Genomic DNA, 17632 nt, shown 5'->3' with positions numbered 1-17632 from the left:
TACCAATTGAGCTACCTTCCCTTGCCCCCTTTTCCTCGGAGCACAGGAAGGAGAAATGGCATCAACAGGGGATGAAATGTATCCCCAGCATGTCCGTCTTATGCTTATTTCTTTAAAAGATTTATTTATTTGAGAGTTGGAAATAGGAAATACAGAGAGAGTGGGAGAGGCACATGGGGATCTTTCATCAACTGCCTGACAGCTGCAGCAACCAAGACAGAGCCAGGCCAAAGCCAGGAGCTAGTCTCCCACATGGAAGCAGCCAATCATTTGGGTCAACTTCTGTTCTTTTACCCAGGCCGTGAGTGGGGAGCTGGGCCAGAAGTGGAGCAGTTGAGACACAAACTGAAGCTCATATGAGAAGCTGGCATAGCAGCGGGAAGCTTTGCCCACTATATTACTCTATTTTTAATGAGAAAAGGATCTGTTTTTCTAGCAATCAATAACTCTTTTTTCTGTTTTACCTTATACAGTAGGTCCTTCCCAATGGCCATTCTGCTTCACACATACATACTTTTAGATAAAGCCTTAAGTGTTTTAATGTTCCATTACCAGGGACTCAGTAGTGTGCACACAATCAGTGCCCATAAATGGTTGTCGGGAGCTACCAGGCACTGAACTATCGGCTAAAAGAAACTGATTCAGAAAAGGAAGGGCTTGGTTCGCTCCATGACTATTCCATTTTTTTTTTTTACAAATATTCTCCTTTAAAAAATCATATTATTTTCCTTTTAAAAAGATTTATTTATTTTTATTGGAAAGTAAGATATACAGAGGAGAGGAGAGGCAGAGAGGAAGATCTTGCATACACTGATTCACCCCCCAAGCAGCCGCAATGGTTGGAGCTGCTCTAATTTGAAGCCAGGAGCCAGGAGCTTCTTCCAGGTCTCCCACACAGGTGCAGGGTCCCAAGGCTTTGGGCTGTCCTCGACTGCTTTCCCAGGCCACCAGCAGGGAGCTTGTGGATGGTAAGCAGGGCTACCAGAATTAGAATCAGTGCCCACATGGGATCCCGGCACGTTCAAGGTGAAGACTGTAACGGCTATGCTATGGCGCCAGACCCTTTTAAAAAAACCACCTCCTCACTCCTCATTTCTTCAAACTACTACAGAGGGGCCAGGAAGAAAAAATGACACAGTAGATATATCAAACTTAGGTTACCAGATCCAATTTGTTCCTGATGCTTGTTCAAGGCAAGCTAATCATCAATATCAACAGCACATTGCAGTCAAGATTCAGTTTTTCAAAGGACATGGGCAAATCCCATGTGGAGGTGAAGCTGACCCAAACTGACGTAAGTTAAGCAGGATACTTCCCCTACAGCATGGATCCTGGGGTTGTGACTATCAGCCTAGGCGGAAACAAAGGTTCATTCTGTCCTTAGTCTTAGAATCTGCCAGTCCTCAGAAAGTGTGACTTCTTTGGAAACTAAATAGATGTAGATCTGAATGCTCATAAGGTCATAGCTGAGCACTGACGGCGAGTGGTTTTTCTATGTGAATGTGAAGGGGGGGAGAGAGAAAGCTAGTTTAAGTGAAAGTTAGAATAAAATTGATGGAGATGATTAAGTCCATGGTTGACGACGCTCACTGTACTGCCCCCCAGCTCAGGAAGTGACCATTCCATCTGCAAGCGTGCTCTCTCTGCACTGTCACTACCTTGAGTCACTGAGTCTCCCACGTGGCAATGATCTACCCTCCACCTAAATGTGTCGCTTGTGACTCATGGGAAGCATCAGCCATTCTATCCCATCCTCTTCCATGTCTTCCTCTGCATCAACCCAAACACACACACACACACACACACACACACACACACACACACACACACACACAATAGATATCAGGTTGATAAGGAAACAAACAGCACTTCATTTTGTTCAGGTTAACCTGGTTATGGAAAGCTACAAATGATCTCATAAGCCGTTCAGGTAGCATGTTATTTAACTTCATGGTGTTGTGAATTTCTGTTTTTCTTCCTGTTGTTGATTTTGATTTGTGGCTTTTCAATTAAGGGGATGTACAGTAACTGTGAAATGGAGACTACCACATCCAGATGTGATGATACAATGCAGTATGCATCTCTACTTCCAGATCAAAGATGGACTCCCAATGAAACTGTTTACTATATCTTGACAATAGGATGCTGGACTCTCTGCCATTGTCCATATCTATAATGTCAGGAAACACTTAAATAGCAGAATGATGGACTTAGGACTGCTTAAAAAGGACTATATAGTATTGTAAAACCATAGGGAAAATCAGTGCAGGGGAAGGGATTTGAGGAATGGGGAAGGGAAATCCCAGATCCTATCGTATTGTACCATTAAAAATAATGACATTTTGAAATATTCTATATATTTTAAATATATAAATATATATATTTTTAAATGTCATTATTTTTACATAATGACATTTTATATAATGACATTATTTTTATATATTTTAAAATGTCATCATATATATTTGAAGGGTAAAAAATTGGGAGAGAAGAGAAGAGGGAGCTCCTATCTTCTAATTCCTTCCCCTTAAAGACTAGGACAGCCAGGACTGGGCCAGTCCAAAGCCAGGAGCCTGCAAGTCAGTCTGGATCTCCTAGGTGAGTAGGAAGGATCTAGGGACTGGAGCCATCACCTGTTGCCTCCCAGAGTACGAGGTAAAGTCAAGAAAAATCAAGACTGAAACCTCGCTACTTCCATTACCTGCTGCACGTATCGTAGCAGCATGCTGGATTGCTGTGCCAAGCACTTGCCTCCTCAAACTTGGATTCCAGTGGTCAGTTTCACAAACCATCACCATGCTTTTGGCAACGCTGACACTAGGTCTAACCACAGAAGAGTATTTCAACCTCTCTAAGCATCAGTGCTTGGTTTTTGTTTGGTCCTGGTTTTTATTTACTGTGGTTTGATTTGAAATGTACACAGTCCTATCACATATCTAAACATGTCTTTCCCCTCCTCTATTTAATTTTCTAGATTTTCTATTAACTTTACTACTGTTCATTTTTATAGGGTATCGTGTAATACCTCAAGACATATGGGTACTTTCAATCAATCAAAGCGAGCAACTGGCCTCTCCACTTTCTGTTTGTGTGAATTTCCTAGAGTTAACAAGGAAAGTAAGAGAACAAAGCTGGAAGCAGAAGGGAGAAAGGACTGGGAGAATATTTTACTGTGAAATCTGGGTCTTGTCTATTCCTTGTTTGAAAGGCTAAAGAAAAAAAGCAATGGGGATACCAAAATAGCAACAGAAGCTGGCTTGGGCACATAAGAAACTTTCTCTCTCTCTCTCTCTCTCTCTCTCTTTCTTAAGCATCAGATTTTTCTACCAAATGAAAAATTTTAAATCATATTAAAAAAAAAAAAACAGAAAGCTACTCTTTGAGATAGGAATCTGATGTCCAATAATCCAAAGAAGATGAGAGGGCTTAAAAATACCTTCAGTAAAAATAAGGTTTATTTTGTCCCCAGGAGGAGGATGACATATTTTGTTTTAAAAAATTGCAGAGAGATTTTAAAGTGGAGGCAAAAATGATGGATCAACTGTAGGCAGAAGACAATATTTTGCTGTCAAGTAAAAAAAAAAAAAAAAAAGCTCACAGAAATTTGCCACACCTGAGGAGGTGGGATGAGGTTGACAGGTTTGAAAGAGGCTGAGAATCACTTTTAGTGTTCACTGGTAAAAATTCAATAGAAACACAGAAGATTTTTCCAAAAAGCATTCAAACTTCTCAAAGGAGAAAAGAGATGGCAGAAGAGAGAGGCAAGTCGTCCACGAAATGTCAGCCCCAGGTTTTCTCCCAGATTTTCTCTGAATCTTGTTAAGCCAAACAGTTCAAGTGTCCACGTGTGGCGGTCAAGCCAGGAATCGAAGCAGGAAATGTAGTATTATCGTGGTTTCTTTTTTTAAGTTAACTCAAGCAGATCAATAACCATCACATTGTTTGCTTCAAAACAGACTGTTTGATCTGCAACTGCTCTGAAATATGGTTCGCTTCCCCAGGAGTGCTCGGTGTCTGCTGTTCCACATTGAATTAGCTTCCTCTTTTTAAATGGAGAAAACTCAATTATGCCTCACTTCCGGTTTGAGATCACTTTGAAGTCATGAAAGCAAGAGAATGGAAATATCCACTTAGGTTGATGGCAAAAGAGTTTTTAAAAAGGCATGACCCATCTCTCTATTTCCCAACCAACCCAATTATATTAAGTTGAAGGTCATTTGGTCGCAGGAGGGTTGTTCAACTTTCTACACAGGCTAAAAGAGAAATGAAGGCTTCAAGAGACTCCTCAGTGTTTACCACACTTCCGAGATCTTTTTAAGGATCAAAGTGAAAGAGTTTGAACATATAAGGTTTCTCCTCTTTCCCTTTTCTTTCCTAAGTATTTTTAAAGGAAAGGTGGGAGTGGGCGTCCATTTGCACATTCAGACCCCATCTCCCCTTGTCTATGTTGGAGTGCAGCTCCACTGCATTCCAGTTTCCTGCTGTTGTACACCCTGGGAGGAGATGGTCAAGACTTAAATAATTCTGCCCCTTTCATCCACAGGCAAGATCTGGATTAAGTCCCAGCACCCCCACTTCCACCTGACCCAACCCTGGTCTTTGAAAGCTTTTGGAGCCAGCAGATGCAAGCTTTCTCTCTCTCTCTCTTTCTCTTTCTCTCCACCCCACTCTTCATTTCTCCTTCTCTCTTATCTCTCAAATGAATAATATGTTTTAAAGGTGGGGTAGGAAGATGATGTATGTGTATTAAGACCATGACAATGCAGGGATTTGATGGAACCAACACAAACATGAGAATGTTATAAGTAATGTTACCAGTGACCAGTTCGGTGAGAGGAGGGGTGGTATAAACTGCAGGAGTTGAATTCATGACCCTAACACTTCGTTTCTTTAGAATTACAGGGTCTCCAGGGACGAGAGAGAGGAAGGACTGCAGAAACAATCTAGAATATTAGTGAATGGACTGGCAAAACTACTTTACATGCATTAGATGAAAACTGCTGGTCCAGTAGTCACTTCTCCCTTAAGAATCAGTTATCTCTTTGAAAGACAGATTGAGAGAAAGAGAGAGGGAGAGAGACCGTTTGTGTCTGTTTATGGAGAAATCATGATAGCCAGCGCTGAGGCAGCCATGTTCAGGCGCCAGGAACCCCCTTTGTGTCTCCCCCGTCTGTGACCAGGACTTAAGTAGCTGAGTCCTAATTTTTTACTCCCAGATGCATTAGTAAGCAGGTGGATTAGAAGTGGAGCAGGCAGCACTCGAACCAGCACCCTGCTGTGGGATGTTCTCATCCCACCCGGCCAAGCAGTCATCATCCTCTCTTGTGGTTGCCTCAGTCACAATGCCTGCCCATCACAGCCTTCTGTTCCTTGTTGACCTGGATGTGAGGTGACCCTGGACATAAAGCTATAAAGAGCATGCCTTACTCTTCATATCTGCAAGTGAGATATTCTCAACTGCATCTCCCTGCGGAAATCACAACCTTGGATGGTCCGAACAGGCCACGCTCCCCACGAATGACAGAGAGCTGCTTTCCTAACCGAGGGCAGTAGGCAACAATACGGTCTGCTGATCACGTGGTATGGTAAATGACTGAGGAGCTGGCCAGAACCCTTTTACAGTACGACCCACCTTCCCAGAAACAACGCAAAATTCTGTCTTGTGGGGTTTTTTTTTCTTGTTATTCAACCGGTATTGAGGATGATGCTCCAGACGTGGAATAGTAAAATCATACGGACGTTCAAAAATGTTTATTGACAAAGCACTTCCTTGTGGGGTCTAGGGCCTCAAGAGTCATTGCACTTGAAAATCAGCCACCCTCTGGAGGGAAATAGGCTGTGAATTTGTGACTCACCTCTGGGCCTTGGCTGGCTTCTCAGGCTTCTCGTTGTAAGGGATGACAAGATCAGCCGAGTCTGGCTTCTGCAGCAGAATTCCCAACTTAATCTTAATCTCCTTGGCCCTGAGAGAAGAGAAGTACGGGATAATGAGAAGACCACACAGGCATTTAGACTGCTGGGAGGTGTTTCCACCTGTATCACAGACAGACATGTGCTGTGGTGGGAAAATGTTAACCCAGTAACCGGGACACGTCCACTTAGCGTTCACCAATTCTGCCCCCATCTTAGTAACTGTTTTATGCTTTTTCTTCGTTTTATAGATGCCACATACTATATAGTAAACAGTGATCATTATTGACTGTCAAATGTCAGTTCCCTTAGCCACGAAACAATAGAACGACCTTGGTGGTTTGCTCAGCCCTTGGTGATTACAACATCAAATCATTCTACTTGCTGATGTAGCTTTCTAACGGTCTTCTTTTCCAGCCTTCTGCCATTGTCCCACAGTGCAGAAGCTGCAGTGCCTCCCACACAGGAAACCTTCGGGCAAGGGATGTTGGTTGCTAACGCACCTGTGATACCACATTGACTTAGTGAGTAGATATGATCTGAATTCTGGATACTGCTCGGCCATAAAATGCAGCTGCATCTCTGCTCAGCTTCGAAGCCCCTTTCTGATCCTGCATCACTTGACTGCGGTTCTGAATGTAGAAGCACCGTGCAAACCTCAACCGCTAAAGCTACAGCGTAAGCTGTTGTAGATGGGGAAACTCAGAGTTCCAGCCTTCCTCCCACCCTGGTACTCGACTTTAGGGTGTTCTATTAAAGTTCATGCTGGATGTTTTTGCCTTCCAGGCTGGCTACTAAACTCCAATAAGAAATGGAGTCTCGAAAATTTTCACCCTTGTCCTTGGCCCAATGCTTGGCAACATAGCAAACATGGAAAAAAAAAAGAGTTGCCAACTTGAACTAAAAATACCCTCATTTTGTTTCTTGCAGCTCTGCTAACATTTAACCCCCTGGTTGATACGAAACAAAACCCAAGTTTGCAGAGAGCTCGGGTGGGAGGATTTTGTAAACTCACTTTCTCCATTTATTTCCAGAGAGACTGTAAAGAGGAAACTTAAGCAAATACAATATCCCAAATTAGCAGCCATGGGTATTAGGGATAAAACGTGAAGGAAATCTGTGATACACTTTTCAGAAACTGCAAACATATGCAACAATCCTATCTTTTTCTATAATACAGTAAATATCCTGAACAAGGGTTTACAATTAGTCACCTGCACACGGTGTTCCCACTTCTGCTTCCATTTCTCTCCAGGACTAAAGCCAGCACGGATCCCACACTCCAAGCACAGCAATAAGGCAGAAACTGGCTGCCTTCCCGTGAGTGAGCTTACAGGACACTCTAGGAGGCCTAAGACTCAGCAGGTGCCTTCATTGTCAGCATAAAAACTGAGACTAACGAACCACAACACCCTAAGACTTTGGTGATGATTAAATATGATAACGTCTGTGAGTCACTTGGCCCGGGATTTAGCATGTATTACTCCTTTTTCAACATTTAAACTGCACAATCATTTCCCCCAGCCCCCGCTAAACAAGACCCATATTCTTTTAGATTTGAGTACCAAACTAGAATATCGAAAAAACTGTCCACAATGTTACTAACAAAGATCGCTGTGCCTGTCACAGCTCCTAACTCTGAAGAATGGTCAATTAAATGTATCTGAAGTACAAAAACATCCAGTGGGGAGAAAATGCACGTAATAGCTTGCCTGCCCTCTGCTGGCGAAAGGCTAGTACTACAGTTAAAGATGCACCATTCGTCTTCCCAGTAGGGCAGACTGTCCACAGGTCACGCCGAACTTCATCCACAATGCCCTTCCTCCCGACTCCATTTGCCCCACACTTCCCACCCACATGCAGCAGGTGTCAACATACAGTTGGATGAACACTATCTAATAAACGTCTCATTTTGAGTGCTTTTGATTTTATTTATATATTCCCCGCCTCCCAAACCTACTTTTTACTTATCCCCTGTAGCCCCACTTGAGCCATAGTCTTTTCTAAAAGAAAGAATTGTGTTTGTGGCTATTAGTTGCAAGTTGGATAGTAAGGGGTCATTAGGATAAAGAAACAGGTATGTTTGAAAATGAAAATGCATTCATTTTTTCCTTCCTAGTTTCCTCATCGTCCATATTTGAAGCGCCAGGAGGTCCATGTGGACTCCGCAGGATGGTAGGCTTAGAAGTAGCCACAAGGAGCAGGGCCAGAGACAAGCCAGGGACTGCTGGAGGGGCACACGTGTGTGAGAGGTACTTCTCAGGAGGCTAGTGTCAAACAAGGGAGTGACCAGTCCGGTGGAGAGGAAAAGACTGGGCCTACTGGACAGAGACCAGGATGGGCACAGGGTATTGGAGAGGATACAGAGGCAGTTTGTGCTGTTGGAGTGTGCGCGAGCGTGGCTGAGAGACCAGAGAGCCACGCTGCGTGATGGCAGCTCCCAGGCTTCCTTCTGGGTGGAGAAGGGCCCGTGCAGCACCCAGCCTGCAGCAGATTGGGCCTCAGAGGGTGAAAGATGCAGGTAAGGCGACAGCATCTTCTCAGCTCCGTGGGTTTCGAACATTTCTTTCACTATTGCAGGATGTGGTTCCCCCAGGGCACTGTTGACAAACATTGGTTAGATTCTCCAGGCATCTCGCAAAGCTTTGAAAAGCCACATGAATCAGAACCCTAGTACCACTTTGTCACTGCTCGCAGTGTGTTGCTGTGGGGTTGATCTAGACTCAACCATTATTGAGAACACTGCTTACAGAACATCAGACTGCACTTCCTTGGAGCACGCAGAGAACACGGGACACTAGGCCGCTGTCTTCCTCGTGTCTGTTCTTGGCATGTAGACAGGGAAGTCAGAGCTTCGGAAAATGCTTCCTCCTGTGGCTTCATTTGACTTAAACAGGAGGGCGAAATCATCCACAAAAATGATCAGCAGTATTGCAGTTCTGTGCCTTGCGGGAAAAACGCATGGATTTCAGAAACCTTTGCACCAATTACCCCATGAAGTTTAATGAGCAGCCTTGTAAAAGAGTGATATTTCAAAGTCTGAAGAACTGACAAATCGCTGAGGCTCAAACCACATGTTCAATGTACATCTTTGAACATGTAAAAGTTATGACCTGAGGATGAGCTGGCATGGAAACCAGCACAAGCAACTACCAACACAGAAACATGGTTGGATTTCTAGAAATACAATTATATCCAGGCAAAATATATGGAGAACCACCTATACATAGAAAGTTTCACGGGGTTACAATGACTTTCTTTGCCACAGAATTCAGAAACAACTGAGTGTACGACAGATCTGTATGTATTTGCGGATGTAAGCCATTCAGCAGCTTTCTCCCCAAGCGTGGTTGGAGTGGGCAGAAAAGCACCAGGATCCCAGCGCAGACGACGGGTAGGAGACACGGAGGTGTTCTAAACACTGCCCCCTACCGTCGGGACCTCGCATCCCCAGTAATCTTTGCACTTTTGGATCCCTTACGATGTGAAAATTACATGCGTGATAAATGTTTGGTTATTGTTTCTTTCTCCCATTCTCGTAGCAGGTGCACAAAGCAGGTGCCTATTAACTTTGGCTACAGTTCAGCCCTCAGTACTTCACCCAAGACCTGGCACTCGATAAATAGTTCCTATGTGAGAGAGTGAATGAATGAATCAGGTCAACAGAAAAGCTATTAGTGACATTGTGTTTTGATGTGGGGTAGGTGGCATCTTGCGGGGGGGGGTGGCCAAGGACAGCCCTAATTTGGTTAGCTGGGGAGAGGCAGAGTGACTACATGAACTCAGCCAGCTCCTCGCATCGCTTAAGACGCACTTCATACGGAGAAGCGTGAGGCTCATTGAAGCTAATTGCAAACATTAACAATTTGAAAAGGATCAGAAACGAGGCCATCCTTTCTCAGGATTTGAGAGAAACGGGAGGAGGTCTGAGGCGTGGTCTGACAGGAAGGCTGGAAGAACTGACAGTCCCGGGCGGATTAGCTGTAGACTGCAGGTATGCCATAAGCAAGAGAGGGAGGAACCTGGAGAGCACTGGGTGGGCTTCCCCCAAAGCACTGTGTCTCCCCGTCCCCTTTCCCCGCGCCGCCCCACCTCCAGAAGACCGTGCAATGTGAATTACCAACACTGAAATCCGTGTTGCAGGTGACCCCTGCTGGCCGTGGGAAGGAGTGAGTCAGAAGTGCAGAGACAAAGGCACCAAGCGATTTCAGAAGCCCTCCGTGGAGTGTACGGACGTGTCCTGGAAGACCTGGGCCGAGCTGCTCGGCAGAATCCTCTGGACATGATCTCTGAATCAAGGTTGACCCTCTAGGGCAGCGGGAAGGCAGCGGGGGAAAGAAAGAATACATCACCTTGGCCTTTACCTTGTTCCTGAATTGGCCTACCTCAGGGTGGAGTCAAGCAAAATCTGTTTATTGCTTCTGTTATTACAGAATCTGAAAGAACACTCTATTGATGGAAAGTGACAATGACACTAAAAACATACATATTCAGTTTCTTATCTGGTTAAAGAGCATACTATATATTATGGAAAATGACTCTGCGGTTAATGAATATGAAATACTTCTCGGTGGTCCAAAGGATGGATGAAAAAAATACTGAAGAATGCTCGGTATTATAATTACTACTGTGACATAAGACTCCAGAAACAACAGCTGTTTCCAATTGCGAGCAAATCCTTCTCTGGTAGTGCTTTAGGCCTTTGCTCATGAAAGATTAATTACATAATAATCCACTTGAAACTATGAAAAAGATACAATTGATGTCAAATATGGGGCCAGTGTGAAGTACGGCAGGCACACCTGCCACGGGTCCTGCAGGTGTCCTTATGGGGACTCATTCGTGTCTTGTCCATGCTAATGAATGCTAAAGAATGGATCAATGGGCATTAAGACCTCACAGTCTGTCCCTCTTTCTGACTTTCAAAGAAATAATTGTTTTTGAAAAATTCAAAATGACACCAAATAAAACAAATTCATCTGTTATAGCCTTCTAGGTCTCATACTTCCTTGCAGGAAATTCTCTGAAATACAATTATTTCGATTCTTGTTTGTAAACTCTTACTTCAGCTGTCCCTGTGAACACACACTGGAGAAGACAGGGGAAAGCCGGGAAGGCATCGGATGACAAAAACAAGTATCAGATAATGAAAGTGAGGAATACCACATCAAAATACCTGGGTTTGACCCCTGCCTCTGCCTCCTGATTCCAGCTTTCTCTCCACACAGATCCTGGAGGCACCGATGGTGCCGGAAGTCACTGCACCCAGCTAATGCACCTGCCTTGGTGTCCCAGCGCTCAGCTTCTGTTGTTGCTAGTTTGTAAACCAGCCATGGGGGTCTCTCTGTGTTTTAATGAATGAAACCAAACGAAAATGAGACCCAGATTGACTTCAACTCAGGGTGGAAAGGTCTACTTTCACATTCCTCTCTATTCGCTTACTGCTGGTCCAAGGCTGATCATGTGTAAGGTTACCACTGTGTAGCTCAAAAAGTATCCTCCCATTTGTCGGTGCCTCCTCTTCCTCAACCACCTTGGGAGAAACACACTCTGTCGCCTCATACCCCTCACACGGATAAATGTGGAAGAACACCTGAGGTCAAGGGACATTCAATGACTCCACCATCGTTAGGCAGGCATCGCTTCTCATAGCAAACAGGGGAACTGCAGCAACTCTTCCAGGCAGTAAAAATAACTTCTATAGCTGCCACCTCCCTAAGGCATCAATTCACATCTTCCTGCATGCAGGTCTCTAACGTTCTTTACAGATGCAGCCAGGCATCGGCACTTTCTTCCACGTGACAAATGGTTTTCCAGGAACACACACTGATGGTAATTAAAAGCAGCATCTTAGTCTTCTCAGACCCCAAACTCTGAGAAGAGATACACTCTGGCTTCCTCCCAGAGAACAGACTGCTTTTTGAGACATGATCAAGAGGGCTTGTGGTCTAGAGGTCTGTAGACCTCTTTTACTTGTAATGAATGAAACCCTTACTTCTCTTGCCTTCGCACACTTTGACAGGACCTCGTGGGAATGACAGAACCGCCGCAGGGGGCAGGCATCAATGTCCACGATGAGATCTGAACGCAAGTGTCAGAACCCCAGCCTCACTCAAGATGATACCCACACTCCAACCACAGACCTCTGGTGCGCCTCTGAGGTTCTACGGAGATTCCAACAGGAATATAAATAACAATGTATCTACTTAAAATCATGGATACAGTGTAGCTATTTAAAATCATGGATACAATGCATCTCTTTAAAACAGTTATTTCTTTTAAAATAATGGATAAATGAGCACCTTGAGAAGAGGCACACACACAAACGCACAGATTGCTTAAATTATGAGAGTCAGTCCCGGAGAACTTCCTATCCATAATTGTGATGGAGCCAAGGCAATAGCTACAATAAATACTATGACGCTTCTAATAGTGCAGAAAGTTTCCAGTAGTATACCAAAAGAAGACTAGCAACAAGCTAGTCTGATCACCTAAATATGTTTACATGACTTCATGAGATATTTTCCAAAGGTATATTCCTTTTTTACAGTCACAAATAACATTCAGCAGAGAAAATGGCCCGTTTCTAACAGTGGCAGAAATCCCATCTCAGGTTCTATAACCAGAAGAGTCTGTGGAACAGCTAGTATACAGGTCAGAACAGCTGTCCCTGGAGAGGTACTTGGAGCGGAGGGGAGCGGGGAGAGGGAAGGGACGGGGGCAGGCAGCAGGTGCTTACCTAGATAATACAATACCAAAAGTAAGCTCTTTCTCCTTGAAGGAAAGTGACAGGATACCACATTGATTGATACATAAATGCTAAAGTCAAATCAAATTCCTCTTGTTACATGTGTGATCCTGGAATATATTCAAAATTTACCTTGCTTTGGTTTTTCGGATTTGTGAAATAGAGTCGATAACAGTACCTCACCCACACAGGGCTCTTCTAATGATTGAATGAGTTACTATTATGAAACACTTACATAATATAACTGAAGTATTTCCAATGACTCTACAGATGATAGGTTTTTGTTATTATTATTACTATAGTGTTAATGAGGGGGAAATGTACAGCTAAGCCACAGTGGGAATAAATAGCTGTCCACTTAGAATATAACAGTTGGAAACAGGAGAAAGTACAAAAGCATAACATCTTTGTTATGTTTTGTAACAGAACTGAATTCTATTGTCAGCTCAGCACTTGATTTGCTGGCTCAAATTGGACAAGTTATTCAAATTCTCTTGTCTTCGATGAAAGGAAAGGGAAGGGAAAGGAAGGGGAGGGGAGGGAAGGGAAGGGAAGGGAAGGGGAGGGGAGGGGAGGGGAGGGGAGGGGAGGGGAGGGGAGGGGAGGGGGGGAGGGGGGAGGGGAGGGAGGGAGGAGAAGGAAGGGAAGAGGAAGGAAGGAAGGAGGGAAGGAAGGAAACAGATTTGGTGAAAAGCCTCCCTATCTCCTCGGGATAAAATAAACAAAGACTTTAAGATGATCATGATCAACCCTTGCAGTAGATGAACCATAGAATCAAAACTGTGAGATTTCCCCAGAACTGTGAAGGGTACCTTATATTCCTTTCTCACTCAACCATCCTTCTCAACAACCCATTTTTGTCTGTAGTCACAAATTTGTATTTCTATCTTATATAATTTACGTGCTCAGATCCACATTCAATTCTTTATTTTCCTCACTCCCAAGAGCTAATGTGTCACAAATGTTGTTCTTTCTCCCTAGAAAATATGTCAACCCTGTGCTTCTTTCCCCTGCCCATCTAAATTTACTACCTTCCCCCAGGCCTGGACTCTGTGCCATCCACCTTGCTATTTCTGTCCTCCTGCGCAATATCTGCACCCCTATCACATCAGCCTTTTGAAAACAATTCCCTTTTATTTTATTTTTTTAAAGAGTATTGCTTTTCCCAAGAGTAGCCACTCCTTGCTCAAAGATTCCCATGGAAATTGAAATATTTCCCATGCTTTTATGGCCTGTCCCTGACACACTCATCATGCGGAGTAGGTTATTGGGGGTAACGGAGGAGACAGTGGAGGGACAAGCCGGACAGGACAGAAGGAGTTTATTTCCTCTTGACCTTTCATTCCCCATCTTATTCAAAATATTGTTGGCAGGCTTGCTGGACTCTTGGCAATTCATTTTGAAAGCCACATCATGAATGGTGGGAAAATGGTCCTCAAGTTGAGGAAAACAGACATGTGGGTTTATTTTGAGTTCTGAAGGTGGAGGGGTCAGAAAGGATTCCCATGGGAGCGTCTCCGAGCAGTACGTGTCACCCACTGAGCATCTTCAGGGCCTTCTGCTTTCAATTAAGGAGGACTTTCTGGACTGAACGTTTCTTATTCTACATACCCCCTACCTTGAACTCAAGTGATAGAGCACCAAGGAAACAAATGTAGAAGGTTGTGAAGTATGCCAGTGATAGCAGGAGCACAAAAAGAAGCACATTCGCTGTGTTCCAAATATCCAATAACATCTCGTACATGACTTAGTACAACCACTCTCCCTATGACAACATGTGCTCCAATGCATGTATGTGGTAGATGCAAACGCATGATCTCCAGTAATCAAACATTTGAGCAAAAATATTTACCCTTGCCCAATTCCTAAAAGATTTTTCTAAGTAAAACCATGAGGACTATGAACAGTGTCTTTGAAGCACAGAAATCAATTACAAATGTTGTACCAGTGGGTCATAGTCCCAAGATGTGTACTTTAAAGATTTAGGTATTGATTCACGCATTTTTGTGTGTTTGCTTATTTGTCAGACGAAACAGAACCCTACCATCTGTCAGCTTCTGCATAAATACAAAGGAGATATTTTAAGAAACTAATAAAAGGGGCTGGTGCTGTGGGTTGTGGATAAAGGTGCCGCCTATGGCATCCGCATCCCATGTGGGTACAGGTTCAAGTCCTGGCTGCTCCACTTCCTTTCCAACTCCTTTAGAATGTGTCTGGGAAGCATAGATGATGGCTCGAGTGCTTGGGACCCTACGTCCACTTAACCTACTGCTCCACACCAGTGCTCTGGCCTCAATAACTAAGCAATTTTTGAAGGAAAAATGAGATCAAGTAAAGTTAAGTATCCAATCAAGTTGAAATTTGAGCAAAATAGGCTGAGAGGCAGAAGGAATTTTAAGGAAGGAAAAAAGTTCTGTGAGCATTCCGAGAAAGAAGGGATGGGGTTTCCCTGACGCAGCACTAGGGGAAACTTCCCAGAGGGTTGACACGTGCGCATGGTGACTCAGCTTAGCGCTCCGTGCCAGAGGAGTAGGGCTGCTGGTTTGGATGCCAAAGGCTGTGCCCTCCGTTACTCTTCCTCCCAGCTCCCCAGGGCTTCCTACAAAAGTTTCCTGTGGGCATTCACGTTTTCTCAATTTGTTTCCTCAAAATATCAAAGATGTTTTCCTGGCATGTGAATACGCTGCAGGGTCACACTCTTGGAAAATCTTCCCCAGTGATCGTAAAACAGTCCCCGCTTTCCTGCCTGGCTCTCACACAGCAAGACCTGAGGAGTGGAAACACCCTAAGTCATGTGGTTACTGAGATGGAAGTTACGTAGGTAGAGATCTGGTCTTAGGAAGGGAACTGAATTCAAGAACCAAGTAGGTTCTTACCCAATTAGCAGCAGACAGAGGCCAAGCCAGAGTCCTGGGGCTGAGCACATCCCTCTAGACTTAGACCTGTGTCATCTTGGACAATTCAGAATGTAATTTTATATATTGATAATACAGGTTGTCATTAATACAAGAGACCATCCCCAAAAGGAAAAAATGACTTGAAAACTTGCAAAAGGATACCTGGAGAGAGTGCTACTGACACCCCACAGGAAGGAGGCAGGGGAGAGGATAAGCAGTAGCTTATCAATAAAAAAAAGGATCTAGTTAAGCCTTTGATAAAACCAACAGATTTCCACTTTAGGTGACAGAAAAGGCACCAGAGTTGTGGTATAACAAATGAAGTTACTGTGTGCAAGACCATCCTCCCATATAGGCGCCGGTTTGAATCATGGTTGTACCATTTCCTTTCTAGCTCTCTGCTAATGGATCTGGGGAAGCAATGAAATATAACCCAAGCTTTTGAGCCCTGGTATCCAAGTGAGACACCTGTTAGATGAAGCTCCTGGATGCTGGCTCCTTGTGGCTCGGTGCTGATGGTTGCGGGCATTTGGGGGAGTGAATGATCAGATGGCCGGTCACTCTATTTCTCCCTCTCTCTCTCTCTGTGTAATTTCTTCAAAGAAATTAGAATAAACCAGAAGAGGAGTTAGCAAGATCGAAAAGCAAATGCAAAAGAGGAAGGGGGTGTGTGTCATGTGGCAAACGTTATATTCTCTCATCTTCTCAGCAGTGCTCCTCCCAAGAGGCCTGCATGCTAACCCCTGCGATGAGTGTGGAGGTGTGAACCTGTGTGCCAGAGGCAACGATGGAAATGTGAGGAAGCTAAGAATCCTGAGGTGAGATTATCCTGGATTATCTCACATGGACCCGATGGAACCAGAACCGCAGAGTCAGAGGCTTAATCCCATGGATGGAAGCAGAAAGCCACACTGGAAATGTGGTGCTCCACCTTGCGGATGAAGGAGCAGGCTCCGCGTGGAAGGCAGATGACCTCCAGATGTTAAGGAGCCAAGCATGGGGCCCACGCCCTGATTTGAGGTTAATCCTCTGCCTGCAGCACTGGCAGACAGGCACCAGTTGGAGTTCCAGCTACTCCACTTGGGACACAACTCTTTGCTAAAGTGCCTGGGAAAGCAGCAGAGGGTGGCCCAAGCGAGTGGGCTCCTGGGACCTTGTGAGAAACCCGGATGAAGCTCCTGGCTTTGGATCAACTGAGCTCTGGCCATTTGGAGGCCATTTGGGGAGTAAGCCAGCAGACAGAAGATCTTTCTGTTCTCTCTCTCTGTTGTTCTGTCTTTGAATAAAAACAGATAAACATTGCAGCAGAATACGGAGGAGGAGGAGGAGGGCAAAAGCTTTAAAAAAAAAGAAAAGAAGAAGAAGAAGAAGAGGGAAAAAGTGGTTTCCTCCTAGAGCCTTCCTTGGGGATACAGCCTCCCCACCCCAATTTGATTTCTGACCTTCAGAATCACATGAAAACAAATTGGTGTTAAGCCACTAACTTTGTGGCCACTGTTAACAGCAGCAATAAAAGTTAATCCACTTGTACTTAATGTTTACTTTCTGAACTTTCTTGTTTATAGAAGAGAGACTTAAAACCAATCAGATTATTTGGGCCCGGTGCCATAGCCTGTCCACTAAAGTCCTCTCCTTGCACGCACTGGAATACCATATGAACGCTGCTTCTAATCCTGGAGGCCATGATTCCCATCCAGTTCCCGGATTGTGGCCTGGGAAAGCAATGGAGGATGGCCCAAAGCCTCGGAACCCTGCACCCGCATGGGAGACCTGGAAGAGGCTCCTGGCTCCTGACTTCGGACTCAGCTATCGCCATTGAGGCCGCTTGGGGAGAGAAATCAGTGGATGTAAGATCTTCCTTTCTGTCTCTCCTCCTTCCTGTATATCTGCCTTTTCAATAAAAATAAATGAATGTTTAAAAAGAAAACCAGTCAGATTATTTGAGTTTCATTCTGTTGTGATGGTTTCCATTCACAGATAATATCAGTTATCTTAATCTTTGCTGAATGATCTTCATCTCAGTTTTTTTGTTATGTAATCTCCCTTCCCTGAACTAGCTACTTATTCCAACAATTCT

At 44.3% G+C, this 17632-nt stretch overlaps 1 protein-coding gene across 1 annotated transcript in view; it reads right to left on the bottom strand.

Annotated features, from left to right (window-relative positions):
- Positions 1-17632, bottom strand: part of RGS5 (regulator of G protein signaling 5) — a 55263-nt gene that overhangs the window by 19718 nt on the left and 17913 nt on the right. The window contains exon 2 of the mRNA XM_041003361.1: positions 5856-5963. Coding sequence (XP_040859295.1) covers positions 5856-5963 — 108 coding nt within the window. The remainder of the gene's footprint in view (positions 1-5855; positions 5964-17632) is intronic.

This window comes from Ochotona curzoniae, unplaced genomic scaffold, assembly GCF_017591425.1.
Source record: "Ochotona curzoniae isolate NIBS_2020 unplaced genomic scaffold, NIBS_Ocur_1.0 scaffold_2683, whole genome shotgun sequence".
NCBI lineage: Eukaryota > Metazoa > Chordata > Mammalia > Lagomorpha > Ochotonidae > Ochotona > Ochotona curzoniae.
Note: the sequence above shows the minus strand (reverse complement) of the source record. Positions and strands in the feature narration are given on the sequence as shown.